At 37.9% G+C, this 20,355-nt stretch overlaps 1 protein-coding gene across 3 annotated transcripts in view; it reads left to right on the top strand.

The window, feature by feature from the left end:
* tup (LIM1_Isl and LIM2_Isl domain-containing protein tup) overlaps positions 1-20,355 on the top strand; it is a 172,138-nt gene that overhangs the window by 87,592 nt on the left and 64,191 nt on the right. For all 3 annotated transcript variants that reach the window (XM_087343371.1, XM_087343370.1, XM_087343369.1), the window contains exons 2-3: positions 5,133-5,322; positions 13,695-13,987. In XM_087343371.1, coding sequence (XP_087199497.1) covers positions 5,133-5,322; positions 13,695-13,987 — 483 coding nt within the window. The remainder of the gene's footprint in view (positions 1-5,132; positions 5,323-13,694; positions 13,988-20,355) is intronic.

Genomic DNA, 20,355 nt, shown 5'->3' with positions numbered 1-20,355 from the left:
GACACAACAATAGATAATCAAAATATCTCTCATCTTTTATGGAAACCGAAGATCCATTACCATTTAATAAATTTATTTCGGGCTGAAAGCCTCGTCTGATGGTCGACAGGCGAAAGAAACTCACGTATTTTCATACCATGGACTGAAAATCCATCCACTACCCTGAGGATGAGGACAGAGATGGTTCTTTATACGCTGGTTTCTTCTCTTATTAACCACCAGACACGGGCGGTAGCCAGAGATAAATTTACTATTTCGAGACGTCGTGAAATTCCAGATCTCCGGTTCCTTGCCTTGTTTGTGAGACAAATCCACTTCTGTTTATCCAGAGATTTGATTGGATTCCGTACACTCCAGTTGTAACCATTTGGAGTTTACTTTCGTGTTTTAAGAAAAGACAATTGTGCTACGTGTGTTCCTGCTTTCATGTTTTGGTCCATTTGACTAATTTTAGAGGCTACTGATTTACTTTTCTGGACCAATAATAGGCTAATCAACATGGTGGATGCTTGAAATTTGATCTGGCTTGTAGATTTCTATAGGCCCTATGAATACAAATCGAAGGGACGGAAGTTGACGAACTTTAAGAAGAATCTGTCAACCGATTTGCTATATGAGGCAAATATTCTGGACCGTCTGTAAACGCAGGTTAAGAGAGAAAGATTTGATGGATAAAAAATTATTTTGTCAGAAGGAAATTAGACAAAATGAGGTTTCATTATCGTGAATTTCATTATTTACTAAATATTATTTTATATTTATTTATTTATTTAGTGTTCTGTATGACGACAGGTCCATATGAACAGGATCCTTCCATCCTTTTCGCGGACTGGGACCTGTTCATATACGTTCTTGGCAGATGATCCAGAAGTGGTTTGCCATTGCCTTCTTCTGTGTGTGAATGGAGTAATTGTTGGGATGCCACGGAGGAAACCTCCGTGTTGCCTAGACCACGGCCTTGCCCAACACAAGTTATAAATTCGGGCACCGCCGGGAATCGAACCCGAGACCCCCAGGATTACAAGGCCAGTGTTCTAACCGCTAGACCACCGATTAGTTAAATGGGGCATGTAGGATGCATTTTGTTTGGAAACCGGGTAGAATGATACAGGACAGATCCAAATTCCAAAAAGGACGTCTTGAATGACCTCTGTCTGATTGCTGACTGATTTTTCAGGAGCGTTCCCAGATCGAAATCCTAACACGCCTTCGAAATGAGAAGGTCTGGGGGGGGGGACCCCCCCCCCTCGTAAAACATACGCACAGCAGCTCACATACTGGGATATGTGGTCACAGGAGACGATGGTGGGTAGATCCGTTGGGGTGGGCGGTATTCTGAACGCGTTCCACCAATGGGCGCGCTCTGTTAACCCTTCGTGTCTCCACCCAAACAGCATCATTTATGCAGTCATCCTGAACACGTCTCCTAGTCCCACACGCATTGGCCTCTCAAGCGACGTCCTCTGAGCTAAAAAAGACATGTCCTTTTTCCCGGAAGCCTTGTCCGAAGTCTACGCTCGTAACCGGGATGTCCCAGGTTCAAATATACCCGACTCGCGTAAGGCTAGGTTTTCGTGATTTTCCTCAGTCCCTCCGGGAATCTATCTGTTATTCTTCCTAATTAATTAATCATTAAACTTTGTGTTAAATAATAAATTAAATTAAATTATTTCGGTTCAGTGCATGGGGGATATGAGAAATGCTAACAAAATTTTTGATTGGAAAGCCTGATGAGATGAAGCTACTCGGATGACTGACACGTACATGGGAGTTATTTATTTATTAAGTGTTCTGTCTGACGACAGGTCCATATGAACAGGATCCTTCCATCCTTTTCTCGGACTGGGACCTGTTCATATACGTTCTTGGCAGATGATCCAGAAGTGGTTTGCCATTGCCTTCTTCTGTGTGTGAATGGAGTAATTGTTGGGATGCCACGGAGGAAAACCCCGTGTTGCCTAGACCACGGCCTTGCCCAACACAAGTTATAAATATTAAAATGTGTCAGTGAAAGTGTGGATTGGATTTATCTGTCCCACAACAGCGGTCTCTGGCAGGCTTTTGTGAACACGGCAAAGAATCTTCTGGTTTGGGGAAAATTCGGATAATTTCTTCACGAGCTGAGGTTAATCTTAGCTTATCAAGGACTCTGTTCCACGGAGTTAGTTAATTAGTGCTGTGGTTAATGAATTCTTGGAACGTGCTTTGTTGATATATATAATTTGGTATGAGGGCCTAATTGAACATTTCATTCTGTAAAAATTAACAGTCCCTGCTGTCCACGTGTGAGCCATTCGTTTCAGAAAACCATTTTGCTCTGAGACTACTCTGAAATAAGAATAAACCTATATTCTAATATGTAGTTGTCTATTAATCTGAGGTAAAATATTACGAGTAAGACTTAAAAATCACTAATAGGAGTCTACACTGAATTTACATAAACTATTAAAACTGAAAATTATATCTAACCTAGGCTTTGAATTTCTAATTTATCCACGTGCGTTGCAATCCATACGCTTTCATCATGAATTCACTAGATTGGCGACTGTAAGATTCCCAAAAATAAACTGCTCCATAGTTTTATTTAGGGAAGTCTATATAGTTATAATGAAAGCAATAAAGTAATTTTATATTAAATCTTGTCCGTCTAATCACAATAAATTCTTATTAAATATTAAAATATTATATTACAATAATTAACATTTAAAATATTTAAAATATTAAATGATGTTCTTTATCGAAATATTCGATTTACATTAGACCATCATTTTTCATGTTTCACGACATGTTTCAGTTCCTAAAAGAACCATCCTCAGGTGTATATAATTATATAAAGCTTCAAAACGAATAAATAATTCAAATACAATTTTTATAGGAACTGAAACATGTCGTGAAACATGAAAAATGATGGTCTAATGTAAATCGAATATTTCGATAAAGAACATCATTTAATATTTTAAATGTTAACTATTGTAATATAATATTTTAATATTTAATAAGAATTTATTGTGATTAGACGGACAAGATTTAAATAATATATACTTATTATATCACAATATGACGCAACTTTACCATCTTATAAAAGTAATTTAAATTAATTAAATAACGGGTTCTCGCCGTTTTTCGCTTTCGTACCACCAATTATAACTTAACACTTTAAATATACCACTAACCAAATGCGTTGAGGGATAACTTATTTATATTAATATTATCTTTTTTTATTTTCTAACTCAGTTCGCGTACCATAGGTTGATTAACGGACAACTAAACCATTAAATACGTCAGCATTGACATTTAGGGAAGCTATTACGGTGTCATCTGTTGAGTGTAGATCACACTAATTTCTCCACGTAAACACAACACGCGGATATAAACATAACAGGCTTAATATTTTATATTATATAATGTGTGTACATATTTTTTGGGATACTCTGTATATATCTGTTCGTAACTTGTATTAATTGGACCATAATTTAATTCCACCGAAACAGATTAGTAATCCTTTTGAGTGCGTTGCTCGTAAGTATAATAAATAAAGCAGATATTCGCAGAGAGAATAATTACGTCCATCGCCATGCGCTCTGTGTTCGGTCTGTAGTCGGATTAATGACGTAGTTATTAGGGATTTGATAAAATCCTGGTATTAATTAAATGTAATTTTCTGGTAATATATAGGATATCATATGTCCGTAATAAAGTAGTTAGAGACACTTATTACAAAGTTTGTCTAATAGACCTAGATATTCAACTAGCTCAAGGCCTATAATCTATTCCTGCAGTGTTCAATGTAGCTAATCACTATGTTGTGTGTACTCCTGTATTCCTGTCTCTTTGAAATACGATACGATATTATATTTGGTTTTACGATAAACTTTTGAACAATAGCGTGTCATATACTCATTTATATTTTCGATTCTTCTTGTGGGGATCGATTTATTCTGCGTTAAATTGTCTAGGGAAACCTCAAAACAGGGGACAGATGTTTCGAAATGTTTCAGGTCTTCTCGTTAGTTAATTAGGCTATATATATTTTTTTTTATATTCGACTTTCGACTAAATACCCCTATTGATTAACTTAAATTAATTATTTAAAAATATTTCGAAAGAACGTAGTTGAAATGACATTTTCCTTCCGAAGTAGACTAGCTAATTTTTTAATATACACAGGATAATTCCTCAAAAATACAAAAAAAACAAAACAATTTACATCCAAATAAAAATCATATTTTCGCTTCTAAATTCACGGAATCTTAGACTGTAAACAACATGGATGGGAAGATGGCTGTATTCTGGGTTGTTGCGTCGTGTAGTCTGGTAGAAGTTTACCAACGTTTCAGAGGTCCTTGCTGCCTCCATCATCATGGTGATAGTCGGTACACTTTTACCAGACAACAACCCAGAAGACAACCATCTTCAAACTCACCGCCGTGGAAATCTCAAATCCTACTTAATATTGATGTGCCCCTGAAACTTAGATAGTACACTAAACACAGGCTAATGTATGTACCCATGTCAAAATTGTCACATCGCGACAAAATATATAGTAGTTTATATTCGTATAGAATTGTTTAAACCGCAAACATTAACAATTAGGGGTAACAAAAATTAAATAAAACATTAAATTAGTCATGTATCTATTATCCCAGTTAACCAAACACAGTGGAACCTAGATATAACGCGGATTTGGATGTACCGCGGCTGTAATCATGTCCCTCGATACGATTACATGTTTTAAATATTTCACATACAACGCGAGTACTGAAGCTGCCCTCCGAAACCCGCGTTATATCGAGGTTCCACTGTATTAACTGCAGTAGAGGTCTGTACCAGCGACCCAGAGTTCTGAAATTTACTAATTTCAATATTTGTATATATATTTTTTAGTAATATTAATTTGAAATTTGAATAATTTGAATTTGAATTCAATTTGGACGGGATAATTGTTTTGTTTTGTCATCCGAAATAATAATGGGCTCTTACGATACTCACAAACACACACAGATACTAATACCAGTTCGTGTCACATAAAATTTTGAAGGAATGTTAAATTAATTTTTTTTAATAATATATTCCGATTAGGATGTATAGAATGTTGGTTAGCGGGTTTACTGAGGCAGCCCCTTGTTTTCCAGAGAAGCGGCGGCTGAGTCTCTGTGTGGGCTGTGGGGCCCAAATTCACGACCAGTACATCTTGAGAGTGGCCCCGGACCTGGAGTGGCACGCCGCCTGCCTCAAGTGTGCGGAGTGTCACCAATTCCTGGACGAGACCTGCACGTGCTTCGTGAGAGACGGAAAGACGTATTGCAAGAGAGACTACGTAAGGTGAGTGAACTTACGCAGTCCGAATTAAGTCCTAGAGCAAAGCTTGAAAGAGATTGCGTACGCGTTATGCGTAAAAACCTTACACCGACGCAGTCACTAACGTCTATCGCATTGGGTCTTACGACTTTGTTTTCAAAATTATGTTCTGTCATAGACGTAATGCTATTTATGTCTTCACAGTTCTTAAAATTACGTCTTCCAAAAATGAGGTAAGCCTTTGTTTACGTGTATCAGTTTCTTAGACTCAGAATGTTGACTAAAATTTTTTAAATCTTTTCATTACCAGCTGACACACTATTTAAGTTAAAATTAAATTATTTAAAATAAGATAATTAAAATAATTAAAATATCATTCTGTGTTCCATATCGAATAATCGATTTACAATTGGAACAGTTACAACATTTTTCGGTTTTATTAAACCATCATCAGGTGTAAAATTATATTAAATTTAAAACTCAATTACAATTTTTATTTAAGTGTGTACAATTCATGGACAGATCGGCAGTTAATAAAAAAAATATATTTTATAGAAATGTTACTAAAACATTAATTTTACTGCTCACAAAATACGAGGATTATATTGACGATATATGTCATAATAATTTCAATTAATTGTTTGCCTTCATAAAAAGTGTGATGTACCCCTGTAGTTTTTTTTTTAAATTCCTGCCTACAGCTGAACACTTTAGACTGGATGAACATTTCTACAGCTCAGTGGGTCACAGCTCTTAAAATTGTACATTTTATCTGATACTCGTAAATCAGACGTGAAACAGTGGTTTACAGTTCCTACATGAAATGTGCATTTACATTTTCGGTTGTTCATATTAATATAGTTTCTGCGAGAATTACGTTACGATATAAGAAAAATTAATAGCCGTTGTCAGGAGGACGAGACGTCACAGTCCAGGACACAATAATTTACATATTTGCCCTCATGACTTCAAATGTCATAAGGTCGTTTCTGATCCAACGCGTTACAAGAAGCCTTGTCAGGTCCTGTGATTTAAAATTGGCAACAAAATTACAGTCCCTTAAGATTAATTTAATCACAATAGAGCTCCACTAAAATCTGATATCGTTACGGTGTGCAGTGTGAGAAATCTTTAACAGAAGTTGCTCGGTGTACATTTTGTATCCCGCGTTATAAAATCCAGGCCACTCACTGACCTTATTGGTGAAGCTTCAAGTCCTTATAGTCTCGTATTATATCACCGCCACGGTGGTCTAGCGGTTAGAACGCTGGCCTTGTAAACCTGGGGTCTCGGGTTCGATTCCCGGCGGTGCCCGAATTTATAACTTGTGTTGGGCAAGGCCGTGGTCTAGGCAAAACGGAGTTTTTCTCCGTGGCATCCCAACAATTACTCCATTCACACACAGAAGAAGGCAATGGCAAACCACTTCTGGATCATCTGCCAAGAACGTATATGAACAGGTCCCAGTCCGAGAAAAGGATGGAAGGATCCTGTTCATATGGACGTGTCCTCAGACAGAACACTAAATAAATAAATGATGGCCACGGTGGTCTAGCGGTTAGAACGCTGGCCTTGTAATCCTAGGGTCTCGGGTTCGATTCCTCCGTGGCATCCCAACAATTACTCCATTCACACACAGAAGAAGGCAATGGCAAACCACTTCTGGATCATCTGCCAAGAACGTATATGAACAGGTCCCAGTCCGAGAAAAGGATGGAAGGATCCTGTTCATATGGACGTGTCCTCAGACAGAACACTAAATAAATAAATGATGGCCACGGTGGTCTAGCGGTTAGAACGCTGGCCTTGTAATCCTAGGGTCTCGGGTTCGATTCCCGGCGGTGCCCGAACTTATAACTTGTGTTGGGCAAGGCCGTGGTCTAGGCAACACGGAGTTTTCCTCCGTGGCATCCCAACAATTACTCCATTCACACACAGAAGAAGGTAATGGCAAACCACTTCTGGATCATCTGCCAAGAACGTATATGAAAAGGTCCCAGTTCGAGAAAAGGATGGAAGGATCCTGTTCATATGGACCTGTCGTCAGACAGAACACTAAATAAATAATAAAATATATTATATCATCACCCGGCAAGTGATTTACAGAGAGATCGGGCCAATTTTGTGCTCTGAGGTAATACACGAATTTATCCAGGCTTAACCACACAGAGAACTTGAACAACCTGGTCATACCTCATCTGACGAAGAGGTTACTCGTCTGTTACCTAACTGGAGATTCAGTAACGAACGTATTCCCAGTTCACCAACGAAATCCATCTTAATCCAACTGAATATAATATTAAAAAGCTTGCATACCGTTCAGTGTTATCTAAATAAAATCACGCACACAAACGAAACTGTTTTTACATTTTGAAAAAGACAGTACCAAACGCGTTTCGACTTCAAGATGTCAACTGAATATACCCCAGCCCATTTTAATATTATTTTCTCATAAAATCTTAACGTCTCTCAAGTAAACTTACGTCTTCAGGTACTCACACTGAAGGCAATCATGTGGTCGCTGTCATGGGTTCCTATGTCGCGTAGGTTACCGGTAGATCACTGATCACTGACAACTTCCTACCAAACGTCACTTTCCAGGGGTGGATTTTCTGTAATGTAGTTTCCCTGTGAACTAGAGCACTCAAGGGTTTATAAATTTCTTGCAGAATTTAATACCTGAGATAAGTGTACGGGTTTTTATAGGCGCAGTCTTGAAACTTTCCGATCGCACCTCGTATGTCTACTCTGACCTCTGGCTATCTTGTAGTCCTACAATTCTTGCGCCGGCCGGGGTTCGATCCCCGATGGGGACAGAGGATTTTTCCTGTAGCCTCTGCATTCAGACTGGCTCTGGGGCCCACCTAACTTCCTATCCAATGGGTACCGGGTTCCTTTCCCGGGGGTAAAGCTGACCACTCACCCCCATCTGCATAGACGTGTAGAGGGACGGCTTTAATTTAATTTATTTTATAATTCTTACGCATTCTTTTGAAACAACGGTGTAATATTTGGAACATTTTGTCGGTGCCACAATATGCTGGCTTGTGCATTGTTTTGTTAGCCTGAACCGGAGCCGCTGGTAACAGAGGGTGGGATTTGCAGACTTTAGTCGATTCACACAGCAGTCAGCTATTTTTATTTCGTGTTACGGATGACAGAAAAGTTGGGCCCTTTCCTTTATATGGGTTGTGTTTATTTGAAGATCCTTTCGATGTGTTTGTTTAGGTATCCACTCTCTTCACTTTGCTTTGGTCGGTCAAATATTCGCGTACCCTCACGAGGGGTTGTGGCGGTTTCCAACATAACACGAGCCTTAACTTCACTTTGGAGCTACCGTCAAAAACAAAATTCACGTGGTATATCCCGACAAAAACCAATGGTTACGATGTGCGATCGGAAAGTTTCAAGACTGCGCGTATAAAAACCCGTACACTTATCTCAGGTATTAAATTCATCCATCACCCTCGAAGTAGTTCCCCTGGGAGTGAACACAACCATCCCAGCGCCTCTGCCAAGCCTGGAAGCATCCCTGGAAATCTTTCTTTGTCAGCCTGTCAAGCACCATCTGCGATTCTGCCTGAATCTCTTCTATCGTCTCAAATATCCTTCCCTTTAGCTGAATTTTCATCTTTGGGAAGAGGAAGAAGTCACACGGAGCTTAGAAAGGAAGTTGGGGTCGGTTCTTGCAAGATCTTTGAGCTCCTGACAAACGAGAAGTCGATTCTGCTTCTGGTCCTCAGACAGGATGCTCGGTAGCCTTGCCGCGAGTTAAGTAGAGTTCAAGGTCACAGCTCATACCCCCCAACAAACAAGCTATATTATCCTTTATTGGTTGATTATAGGGCCTTGCGCGTGAACCGCCATGGATTATACATTTCTTACCATAAAAATACCAAAAATTAAACAATATCTTATAAATAATATAATTAAGAGATTCGTGTCTCACATGCATTTTGGTATCGACGTGATGGTTAAATTTAACAACTCATTTCTATCGCAGACTTTGCGATGCTTTTCCAAAATTCTGTTCTAGAGTAAGAAAAGTTAAGCTGTTGACTCTTGGGAGTCGGGGATTGTATAGCTCCTACCCATTCGTGACCTCTGCTTTACAGCTGGGCCTGTAGATAACAAAAGACTGTTGTGTAGCGTAACGGTACGATGCTTTTCCGTGTGGCTAAACAAACATTCTTAATTAAAGGTGTAGTTGGGCGTGTAGGTTAACCTCAACTGATTTTTGACCTCTACAGAGGAAAGTGTGTTTCAGCCGCTATTTCCCCAAACAATATCGCAGTCACTGAGGAAACGGGAGTGGCTGAGTAGTTTTTAGCAGTGTCGAGTGTCTGTTTCATTACCACAGAGATAATCATTTGTTTGGCGTATTGACAAGTTAGTTATTTGGTTTGTTAGTAGATTGGTTAGTTGGGTAATGGTTATGTAGTGTACTCAGCATCAGGTGCGTAGTCCTAAAATATAAGGGCAATTGTGGGCCGGGGTCGTTATGTAGGGTAATGGTAGATTTGCCTTTTTAAATTTAGATTTAAGCGATGAACAACAGCTCGCGAACAATCAAATGACAAATTATTTTGGATTTCGCAAGGGAAGTTCGTTACTAGAGCGACCATTCAATATTTTGGCAAACTTTTGTAAATAATTTGTCATATTTTCTATAAGATGTTAATTTTGCGGGGGGAGGATTAGATTTTATGCCCGGTTTTGTCTTTAGAAAGTTCTGTGTCAGTTCCCCGTTCGGGCACTCAAAAACTGCTGATGTCGTTAGAGACATAGCCCCCCCCCCCTCCTTAGGTTCTGTTAGAATATACAAATCATTCAATCTCAAATGTTTGTAAAAATAAGGAATTCCGAAACTAAATCCTAATGAATCTGTTCTGCCAAACACCATCGATGTTTGCTCCTTCGTCCTATTCACAAGTGTCTCCGTTATTGTCCTAATCACGCCAGCGCGTGTTTGAACGAGTAATGTCCGCCTACTGTGACACCAGATAGGCTACCGTCAATTTGAATGTTTGTACAATGTGATAGGACCGGCATGTTTTTCCAACAGTTTAGCTGCTACTTCTTAGGCGATCGAGTTATGTCACTCATTACCACTTTATACAGCCAATGACAATATTTGACTCCATAATCATTGGCAGTAAATGTAGTAATCTCATGTCTGTCGATTCTGCATGTTAAATTTTTATTTTGATGGTGAATTTATACATAAATAAGCTTGTAATTTGTAGAAAATATGGCCTTCCGCAGAATATAGAGTTTTCAGGCCGGCTATAAGGATGCGTTTTTGTGCTCAATGAATGTGGACGTCTTCACGAGCCCGAACAGTCCCGAATCCGTTCGCTGGAGATGTTTGCTACAATGACGATAAAGTAGCTGTCTGTATAAACCGACATCCCCGCCGTGCCCTTGCAACGAGTGGTATTCGAACTCTATCTCATTGTATCACGTCATGATAGTGTAATTATTATAGCAATAGTTCTTATGTATTAACGATAGCTCAGAAATTGTGATAAGTGACATCATGTTGAGCTGTGTTTTGTCATCATATTGGGCCACATCTCCGGGGAGGGGGGGGGGGTCGTTCAGTTGATACTGCTATGATATTGAGACACGTCATCAAATATTTACCCAAGTTATTTTTTAAACATTTACGAATTCATCGCCCTGATGACGGAGGCAGTATGACCTCTGAAACGTTTGTGGAAATCTACCAGACTACACAACGCAGTAACCCAGAAGACTGCAATCTTGAGACTCACCGCTGTAAAAATCCCAAATCCTACATAAGTAAGCAATTGTTTGTCGAAACATTGAATTTCAAAAAAAATTAAAATATGAAATTACACATTTTGACATGCGTTACGAAACTCAGATTTTTCTTTAAAAATGTCATAAATACACAAGTATGTCCACTGAATAATATGGAACCTGATTTGGAATAACTGTATAAACAGAATTATTATAGTCCTTTTATGGAACTCCACACCGCTTTAAATTGGAAAAAAAAAACATTGATATCAATGCTTAAAATCATCCGAAGTGCAAATTTATATAGGAACAAAGCATTTTTTGTATTTTAACATCTTGTATGATACCACTGCGAGTACAGACGTGTCCTTTGTGGAAAAACACAACTAACAAAGAATTAAACTCACCCGAGCGAGCGATACTTGACCTCCGCATTTAATCGGCTTCGTTTCATGACAGTGTTGACATAATTTGTTACCTGAATGTACTGGTAGTCCACATTAGGAGCTTAATCCGTACATAAGGACTTTCTTCCAAATACTGCCGTCACCTGAAGATGGGTGTCTTCTGGACTGTAGCGCCGTGTAGTCTGGTAGAAGTTTACCAGCGTTTCAGGGATACGCGTACCCCCGGGGGTACGCGAAGACATCTTAGGGGGTACGTGAAATTTAAAAAAAATATTATTTTATGATAAACACTGAATAATCAGTAATGTAATTTATTTAATTTATTTTAGATGTAGATTATATACTATGTATAACTTGAATTATACACCAACAACTTTGGGGGTACAAAGTTGAAGAGAAATTATATCTGGGGGTACGCGAAGACATCTTACGGGGTACGTGAAATTTAAAAAAAAAATATATTTTATGATAAACACTGAATAATCAGTAATGGAATTTATTTAATTTATTTTAGATGTAGATTATATACTGCGTATAACTTGAATTATACACCAACAACTTTGGGGGTACAAAGTTGAAGAGAAATTATATCTGGGGGTACGCGAAGACATCTTAGGGGGTACGTGAAATTTAAAAAATATATATATTATTTTATGATAAAAACTGAATAATCAGGGTCAGATTTAGGGTTAGCCACAGGAGAACCAGACGTAAGGACATTCGATTTGGGAGATTATATACTATGTATAACTTGAATTATACACCAACAACTTTGGGGGTACAAAGTTGAAGAGAAATTATATCTGGGGGTACGCGAAGACATCTTAGGGGGTACGTGAAATTTAAAAAAAATATATTATTTTATGATAAACACTGAATAATCAGTAATGGAATTTATTTAATTTATTTTAGATGTAGATTATATACTGCGTATAACTTGAATTATACACCAACAACTTTGGGGGTACAAAGTTGAAGAGAAATTATATCTGGGGGTACGCGAAGACATCTTAGGGGGTACGTGAAATTTAAAAAATATATATATTATTTTATGATAAAAACTGAATAATCAGGGTCAGATTTAGGGTTAGCCACAGGAGAACCAGACGTAAGGACATTCGATTTGGGAGATTATATACTATGTATAACTTGAATTATACACCAACAACTTTGGGGGTACAAAGTTGAAGAGAAATTACATCTGGGGGTACGCGAACAAAAAAGGTTGAATACCACTGATCTTCAGACTCCCCGCCATGTAAACCTCAAATTCCGTCTCTTGGCTTGAGGACGTAAAATGTTTTTGCTGTTATAAACGTCATAATTCAGTGGACCCCTATAAACCGCTCAGGTCCGTGGCATACGGGATGCTGCGAGTATGTCATCGTGTGTGGCGCTAGGTGGTGGAATTCGATCTCACCACAAGGGATGTGAACCCACGACCCTTTAGGCTGGCTGCCTTGTTTTCCCTGGGGGTTGGGAACTGGATCAGCGGAACAGCTGTCACTAGGACCAAGTGATACGACACACGTTGCTCTGTCTGGCAGAGACCGCATGCAGCCGGCTTCCGCATTCACAGAGAACACACACAGTTCTCGTTTTTGGGTTTTACTTTGAGCTCAAGAAACGTAACTTGTATCCATGTTTTCTGTGCAGAATATATATTTATAATAAAATAAAAGTTAACACATTTGGGGTAGTTAGATGGACCAAGCTAATCGGTACAGTTTTTATACGTCTGACCGCCAGCCAGGAACACATTTCTTTGTTTTCCTCCGTTCCTCCACAAAAATATCAAGACAATAACTTACCTTAAAATAGGCCGTTTCATTCAAATCTTCTCTAAATAACTATTTATAAATATATTACAATTAATAGCTTCGTACAGTACTCAGTTAAAAACAATGCTGTCAAAGAGTTTTTGATTTTTTTCGACATTGGAATGATTTGTGGAACTCGGGAAAAAATTAATTAACCCAGCGAAAATATCCGCCTCTGAGCCGAGATTCGAACCAAAGATCTCGCGAATACGAACCGAGAGTGAAGCTATCGCCTTAGAACATTGATATCGGAGGCAGGTAAGTCTGAAACGTCGTTAAACGTCGCATTCCAGAAGACAGCTCGTCATAACCTTAAATCTGAGGAAACAGACTTTTTGATAACTAAATATTTGGTAAGACAATAGTCGAAGCACGTTTCTCATGAGATGGTTCTCGTGCGCAGGCTATTCGGGACGAAGTGCGACAAATGTGGCCTCAGCTTCAGCAGAAACGACTTCGTAATGCGGGCGAAGACGAAAATCTACCACATCGAGTGTTTCCGGTGCAGCGCCTGCGAGCGGCAGCTGATTCCGGGCGACGAATTTGCCCTGAGGGAAGACGGCCTCTTCTGCAAGGAAGACCACGAAGTCCTGGAGAAGGCGACCAACAGCGAGAACAACAACAACACGACCAACGTTAACAACAACAACAATAATAATAACAACAACAACAACAACAATGAGGGATCCAACTCAGGTAGAGTAAACTTTCTTGTTCTTATTTTCCGGCCGACAAATCGGCCCATTCGTCCGTTAAAGTGGCCAGCGAGCATTTTCGCTATTTTTGCATGAAAACTCCGGATTTCAGCATCAGGTCTTGTATTCTGGTAGGTGTTGGCTGACGTTTCAGGGGATTTTTCTGATTCCACGAGTGTGAACAGGGCAATGGATGACCAATTAGCTACCAGTCCAAGCTGTGCTACATATCAGAGGACAGCCATCATCACGTGATTTGAATTTGTTTATTCGACCGTTCATTAACCACATTTCTTTATCGTTTGTTTTCCATTACACATACGATACGTATTCATCAATAAATTGCCTGCATTGTCATAGAATAGTATATTTATTTGATTTACTATTTTAATGTGCCGACCACGTGTGTCACAGGATAACATTTTTTGGACAGTAATGGTTCCGTGAACATTTCCGGACCTGCAACACTCACATTCGGATATATTCGATTTTTGTCATGGTCCCTCGATAATTTTTAAAGGAGTGCGAACCGGACAGATAACGTCGGACGAGACCTCCACTCCCGGGTCGCACTCTGAGGCTCCCGTGTGTGAACGGGCCTTAGGAATTTTCCTTGTACTTTGGGTCGTTTCAAAGAATCCCTCTCTATAATTATTATGTAAGTGTTATGGTCATGAGCTGTTAGCTCGCTGGATGTCAACCTCCAACCCCCGATTTCAAAAGTTGCCCTTCTCGACTGTCCACATTACTGTTTGGTCAGCTTTCTTGCAGAAGCCGTCGTTTTTCGCAGGCAGTATCCTGTAGCCAGAACCCGAGAAAACTCTTTTCCAATTCATTATTCATCATTATCATTCTCTCATTCGAAGCAGTGACGTACGCAAGAATTAATAAAGAAATAAATTAAATAATTGTTTAATTTTAACCGTCTAATCTAATTTTAATATATTTTAAACATTTTAAATATTAAATGTTAATTGTAGTAATAATATTTTAATATTTAATAAAATATTTTATTGTGATTAGACGGTTAAAATTAAACAATTATAATCATTAAAAAATTAAACAATTATAATCATCACAATATGACGCAACGTTATCATCTCATAAATTAAATAAATCAATAATCTACCTATTTTAAAGTATCACGTAAATTTCTTTCCAGCATTGACAGATAATACTACCATTTACATGTATAAACTTCTTCGTGAATGAAATGGAAACTTACAGCTGTTCCTTCTTGTTCATTGGTCGCTTTATATTTGATTACTACAAATTGTATTTGCCCCATTTTGTATCTGATAAATCACTGGTAAGCCGAGTGTTTGGTGAAGTTTGTTATGTGATGCGAGTCTCATAAATATATACAATGTTTGTTCTACTCATTCACGCTGATACTTTAATTTTTCAGACGTTTCAAAATGAGAAATATCCCGTCCTAAAATAAAAGAATTCTTCTCGAATCACATCTGTTACGTCTATAATATTTTTGGAAGTCATCAGGTGGCCGGTATCAGCCGTGTGTTAGCTTTCGTCCGCGATGTTCAGTGCGACATATGGCCGCTGTACATTCTCTGACATAAGCGGCCATGTCCCACAATGTTCGGTGGTGACCACGGAAATATGTCTCGATATCCTTCTCCGCAACTTGTACTAATCTTGGTTTTATTTTGTGACTGGTTTAAAAAATTTTGAAAGCGTTGTTTCTGTCCCATATTTTGAGTAAACACTTGTGTTGTATTTATTTATTTATTTCTTGAATTAATACAGACCACGGCTAAACAAACTCACGCATAATATATTATCACTTAAAAATTTTAAGTGAACTGGATTTAATTTATTACGTGTCTGTATCATGACAAATATAATCCTAAGAGTGTTAAATTATTTTTAAACCGTTCCAGATATCTTGATGGAAATATTAGTATATTTAAATATCATCTGAAATAGTTTCTGTGTGTATTTGGACGTGTGATTGAGGTTGGACATTTTATATAAACGCTGTAAATAATCCGCTTTATTACCAACTGCGGTATAGAATACAGAATTTGAAAATAATCATTTTGTGTCTCTAAAATCAGTGACACTGAACTTAAGATATTTCTGTAGTTAAGCGAGTTTTATATTATTTCCGTTTAAAAGCCTGATATCGCTTCACGGTGTATAAAATCTGACACATGACACTTTTTCAAAAACATTCTACATCTGCGCAGATGTTTAGATTTGCAGAACTTATTCTGTTATCAATTTGGATTTTTCTGCCCATTAGAATTAGAATTTTTTGTTAGAACTCTTTTATACAAGTCTGATCTATTTACAAGTTTTGCGTCATTACAGAACAAATAACCATTATAAACATAGGCGTACATATAAGTTAATTTTTCCAATAGAGATTCGAACCTGTGACTCCAGCGTTCATAAACATTAAATAACGTCATCAAGGGATAGTTGCTTCGCCTTCAAACTCTGCCTTGTTCATGATCACAATTAACTAATGCTTGATACGTTACGAATTTGGTAAGGTTTTTTAAAATTCAGGTAGATATGTCATGACAAAACTTGTACGTACAGAAGGCATGTTGTCTGTGGTGGTCCTCAGTATACAAGACACCCCAAGACCAATCACGGTCCAGGCAGCTCGGCCAGGGTCTATCAGCCAGTCAGTAGGCTTGTTCCACTTTGGAATAAAGCAAAGGTTCTCATTATGCGTATTAATTAAGTTATTAATTTTACATCAGGTTTTACGTTTTCATATGTAGAAGCTATGTAGAATGTAATATTAATTATACTAAAGCAACAACAAAAATGATTTTTTATTTAAATGCAAATATTATATTAACCTAATACCTTATTTTAATTTAGTAGAGTAATAATTACCTACAATTTAGTGTAAGAAAGTCGAGTGAGACCCACTACAGACTTAGTTAAATGCGTTTTTTTACAACCAGTCAAGTTTTTAATTAATTATGGACGAGGCTTTTATGTAAAACCTAAAATTGTTTAAAGCCTAATGGAGATTTATTCAACTACTACCTGCTTTAAGAACCAATAATTCTGCGTAATGCTCACAAAAATTTAACATTTTTTTACAGATATTAATTCTAAAAAAAAGAGCATTAACAGACTAATTTTCGGAACATCGTTGTAGAAGCATTGTGTTATGAACGTGAGAATTTTTTAATATTACTCAGACAAACTTCCGACTTGAGATGATTAATGTAGCGAGGTACTGGACCCCATCGTATTTTAGGCCTGTGAGCTTAAAATTCGTAGATTTAAATTATTTATAACACTTCATGTAACATGTACTGTTGTACAAATATTACTAACCATATCAAAACAAACAGCACTTAAGTAAGATTTTCCAAATTAGTTTCTTAAAATGTGGTGATTATTATTACGTCTAAGTTTATTTAAGTTACTTACGTCAATTGTTTTTTTAACGTTATTTTAGAAAGTTTGGATGTCCTCGTGTGTACATCGAATTTGTCGTGACTGATTCATGCGATTGTAATCCCACACATTTCATTAGAGGAGCTTAATCTGGAACCTCCCCCCCCCCCCCTCAAAAAGTATCCCCCAAGTTGCCAGGGCAAAGTGAATCAAATTTATTTCGTGTTTATCGAAAGCTTTAAGTCAAGCAGTTTCATGCTCTGCAACGTAGATGTCATCACTACTCTTCCCAGCATTCCCCACTATTGTAAATACGTCAGATTAGATAGTGATTGGACCCAAGCCGCTATCTACAAAACAAATATTCATAAACAACTCTGATTTCCTATTTATATTTTGATACCTTCATCATTCCATCTACATAAACATTCTGAATGCCGGTCTTTAAGAACAGAGAATGGATCTGTTAAGTTGCAAACAGAGTTATGTGTCAATGGAATCATTGTACCGTCTCTAAAATCTTTTTTTAAAAAAAAAAACGAGTAGTAACCAATTTACAAACAGTTACTTTCAGCCACTAATAGTTTCATTTTTTAATTTATTTAAGAAAAATTTTCGAGTGCAGTTATACAAATTTAAGTTTACGTATTTTTTTTTTCGTTTTTCCCATATCTGTGAAAGTTTAAACGTGTATAGCAATCAGAGGTTCGGGGTTCGATCCTTATCGCTACAAAAATATAACCGATGTCATATAGGCGTTCATGACGTCACAAAATGTCAGGTTGTCAGGTAATAATGGATCTTGTTCTGAAATAGTTGTGTTTCAAAGTGGCAAATATGTACAATTCTTGTCTTCCTTCATTCTTAGCCATAATTTGCACGAATTACGAATGGATTTTCAAGTACAGAGGTTATGTAACACTGAAAATTCTCCTGTTTAATCTCGAAACCACTGAAGGGATTTCTCGGGCGAACATCAACCAGGAAGGTGAAATATTTTCCGCTATAATGAATATTTACCTAAGGAGCTCCAGACGAAAATTTTTATCCTGTATAATTGTCTTTTACGAATGGGTGTGCATCTTCAAGGTTACTGAGATTCACAAAATCAACAAAGAACTCACGTGCAAAATGTTACAAATCAGCCCAAGCATTGCTACAGAGAGAGAGAGACGTTCTTTCCTTAAAAACCTACGTTTTGGGTTAAAATTAAATTATTTGGTTATTCCGTCAAATCACAATGTATTTAAAATAAGATAATTAAAATATAATTCTGTGTTCCATATCGAATAATCGATTTACAATTGGAACAGTTACAACATGTTTCGGTTTTATTAAGCCATCATCAGGTGTAAAATTATATTAAATTTAAAACTCAATTACAATTTCTTACAATTTTTCGTAGTGTAGTTTTGGAGGTCGTGTCCAGATATTTTCATATAATAGATCAACTTTATTGTTTGAAGTGATGCTTTTGATGTTTACATCGGTCAGAGATGAAATAGTGGACAACACAGTTGTGTCTGGAGGTGATCCAGAAGTATTACCGTATCCGATCAAGGTTTATTACTAACTATTCTACGTTTTGGGTTCAAATCTGAAGATCTTGGACGATAGTGCGTTATAAAGTGTACGTATGTTTTGGATTTTATCAATTGTTTAAGCTAAGAAAATTATAAAACTAATATTAGGCTACAACATTTCGAAAACTGATTTCTACATTCGTCTTGAGGTAGAAGACTTAATTTTATAATTCAGTAGATGAGAAAAGGCGAAAAGAACAATTTTATACGTCCTACATTCTAATCTCTGCGATACCTAAAACTCTCTTTCTCTGTAACATTTATAAATGAATTTAGGCCTATTTGACGTCACAATAGTTACCGTGTATCACGTACCTGAGAAAGTAATGCGTTATACGAGGTGCGATCGGAAAGTTTCAAGACTGCGCCTATAAAAACCCGTACACTTATCTCAGGTATTAAATTCATCCATCACCCTCGAAGTAGTTCCCCTGGGAGTGAACACAACGATCCCAGCGCCACTGCCAAGCCTGGAAGCATCCCTGGAAATCTTTCTTTGTCAGCCTGTCAAGCACCATCTGCGATTCTGCCTGAATCTCTTCTATCGTCTCAAATCTCCTTCCCTTTAGCTGAATTTTTATCTTTGGGAAGAGGAAGAAGTCACACGGAGCTTAGAAAGGAAGTTGGGCTCGGTTCTTGCAAGATCTTTGAGCTCCTGACAAACGAGAAGTCGATTCTGCTTCTGGTCCTCAGACAGGATGCGTCGCATGTGGAGTTCTTCCTTTAGAATCAGCTGACAGGTCCCATAGCCTATCCCAACAATGTCGCACAAGTCGTTGATGGTACGACGTCGATCTTCGTAACATTTTCGGGCGTTGTGCTCGAAGATGGTCGTCCAGAACGCTCGTCATCATCGACAGAGGTTCGGCCATTTTTAAAACGTGAATGCCACACAAAAGTTTGTGCACGACCCATTGCGGACTCCCCAAATGCTTGTTTTAGCATTTCATAGGTTTCCGTAGCCGTTTTGGCGAGTCTTTGGCAAAATTTGATGCACACGCCATTCCGAAATCGCAGGAGGGTCGGTGTAATGCACTACCAAAACGCCCGTAACTAAGAAACAAATCCTAATTCGATGATGCCGGCTGGCACACCGATTCACTATGAATGTAGGCCGCACCCCCTAGCGGCAGACGCTCGTACTACATCCGGTTCGCCCTCTATTGACACAGTCTTGAAACTTTCCGATCGCATTTCGTAAGTCATGCCCTTCTCTCGGATAACTGAAATATAACTCGCGAAATGAGAGAGATACATCGTAACTCGCAATAGAACTGTGTTCTTTTGCATGACTAAAATAGTCATGCAAAATTGCAACAGAAACGCGTTCTTATATAATTGGATTATACTCTTACAAAATGTCACTGCTCTAAGTGTTGTTAAAACTCTTTACGGA

This window comes from Zootermopsis nevadensis, unplaced genomic scaffold (genome assembly GCF_977971745.1).
Source record: "Zootermopsis nevadensis isolate Lab colony 2312 unplaced genomic scaffold, Znev_1.0 Znev_ptg000005l, whole genome shotgun sequence".
Lineage (NCBI taxonomy): Eukaryota > Metazoa > Arthropoda > Insecta > Blattodea > Termopsidae > Zootermopsis > Zootermopsis nevadensis.
Note: the sequence above shows the minus strand (reverse complement) of the source record. Positions and strands in the feature narration are given on the sequence as shown.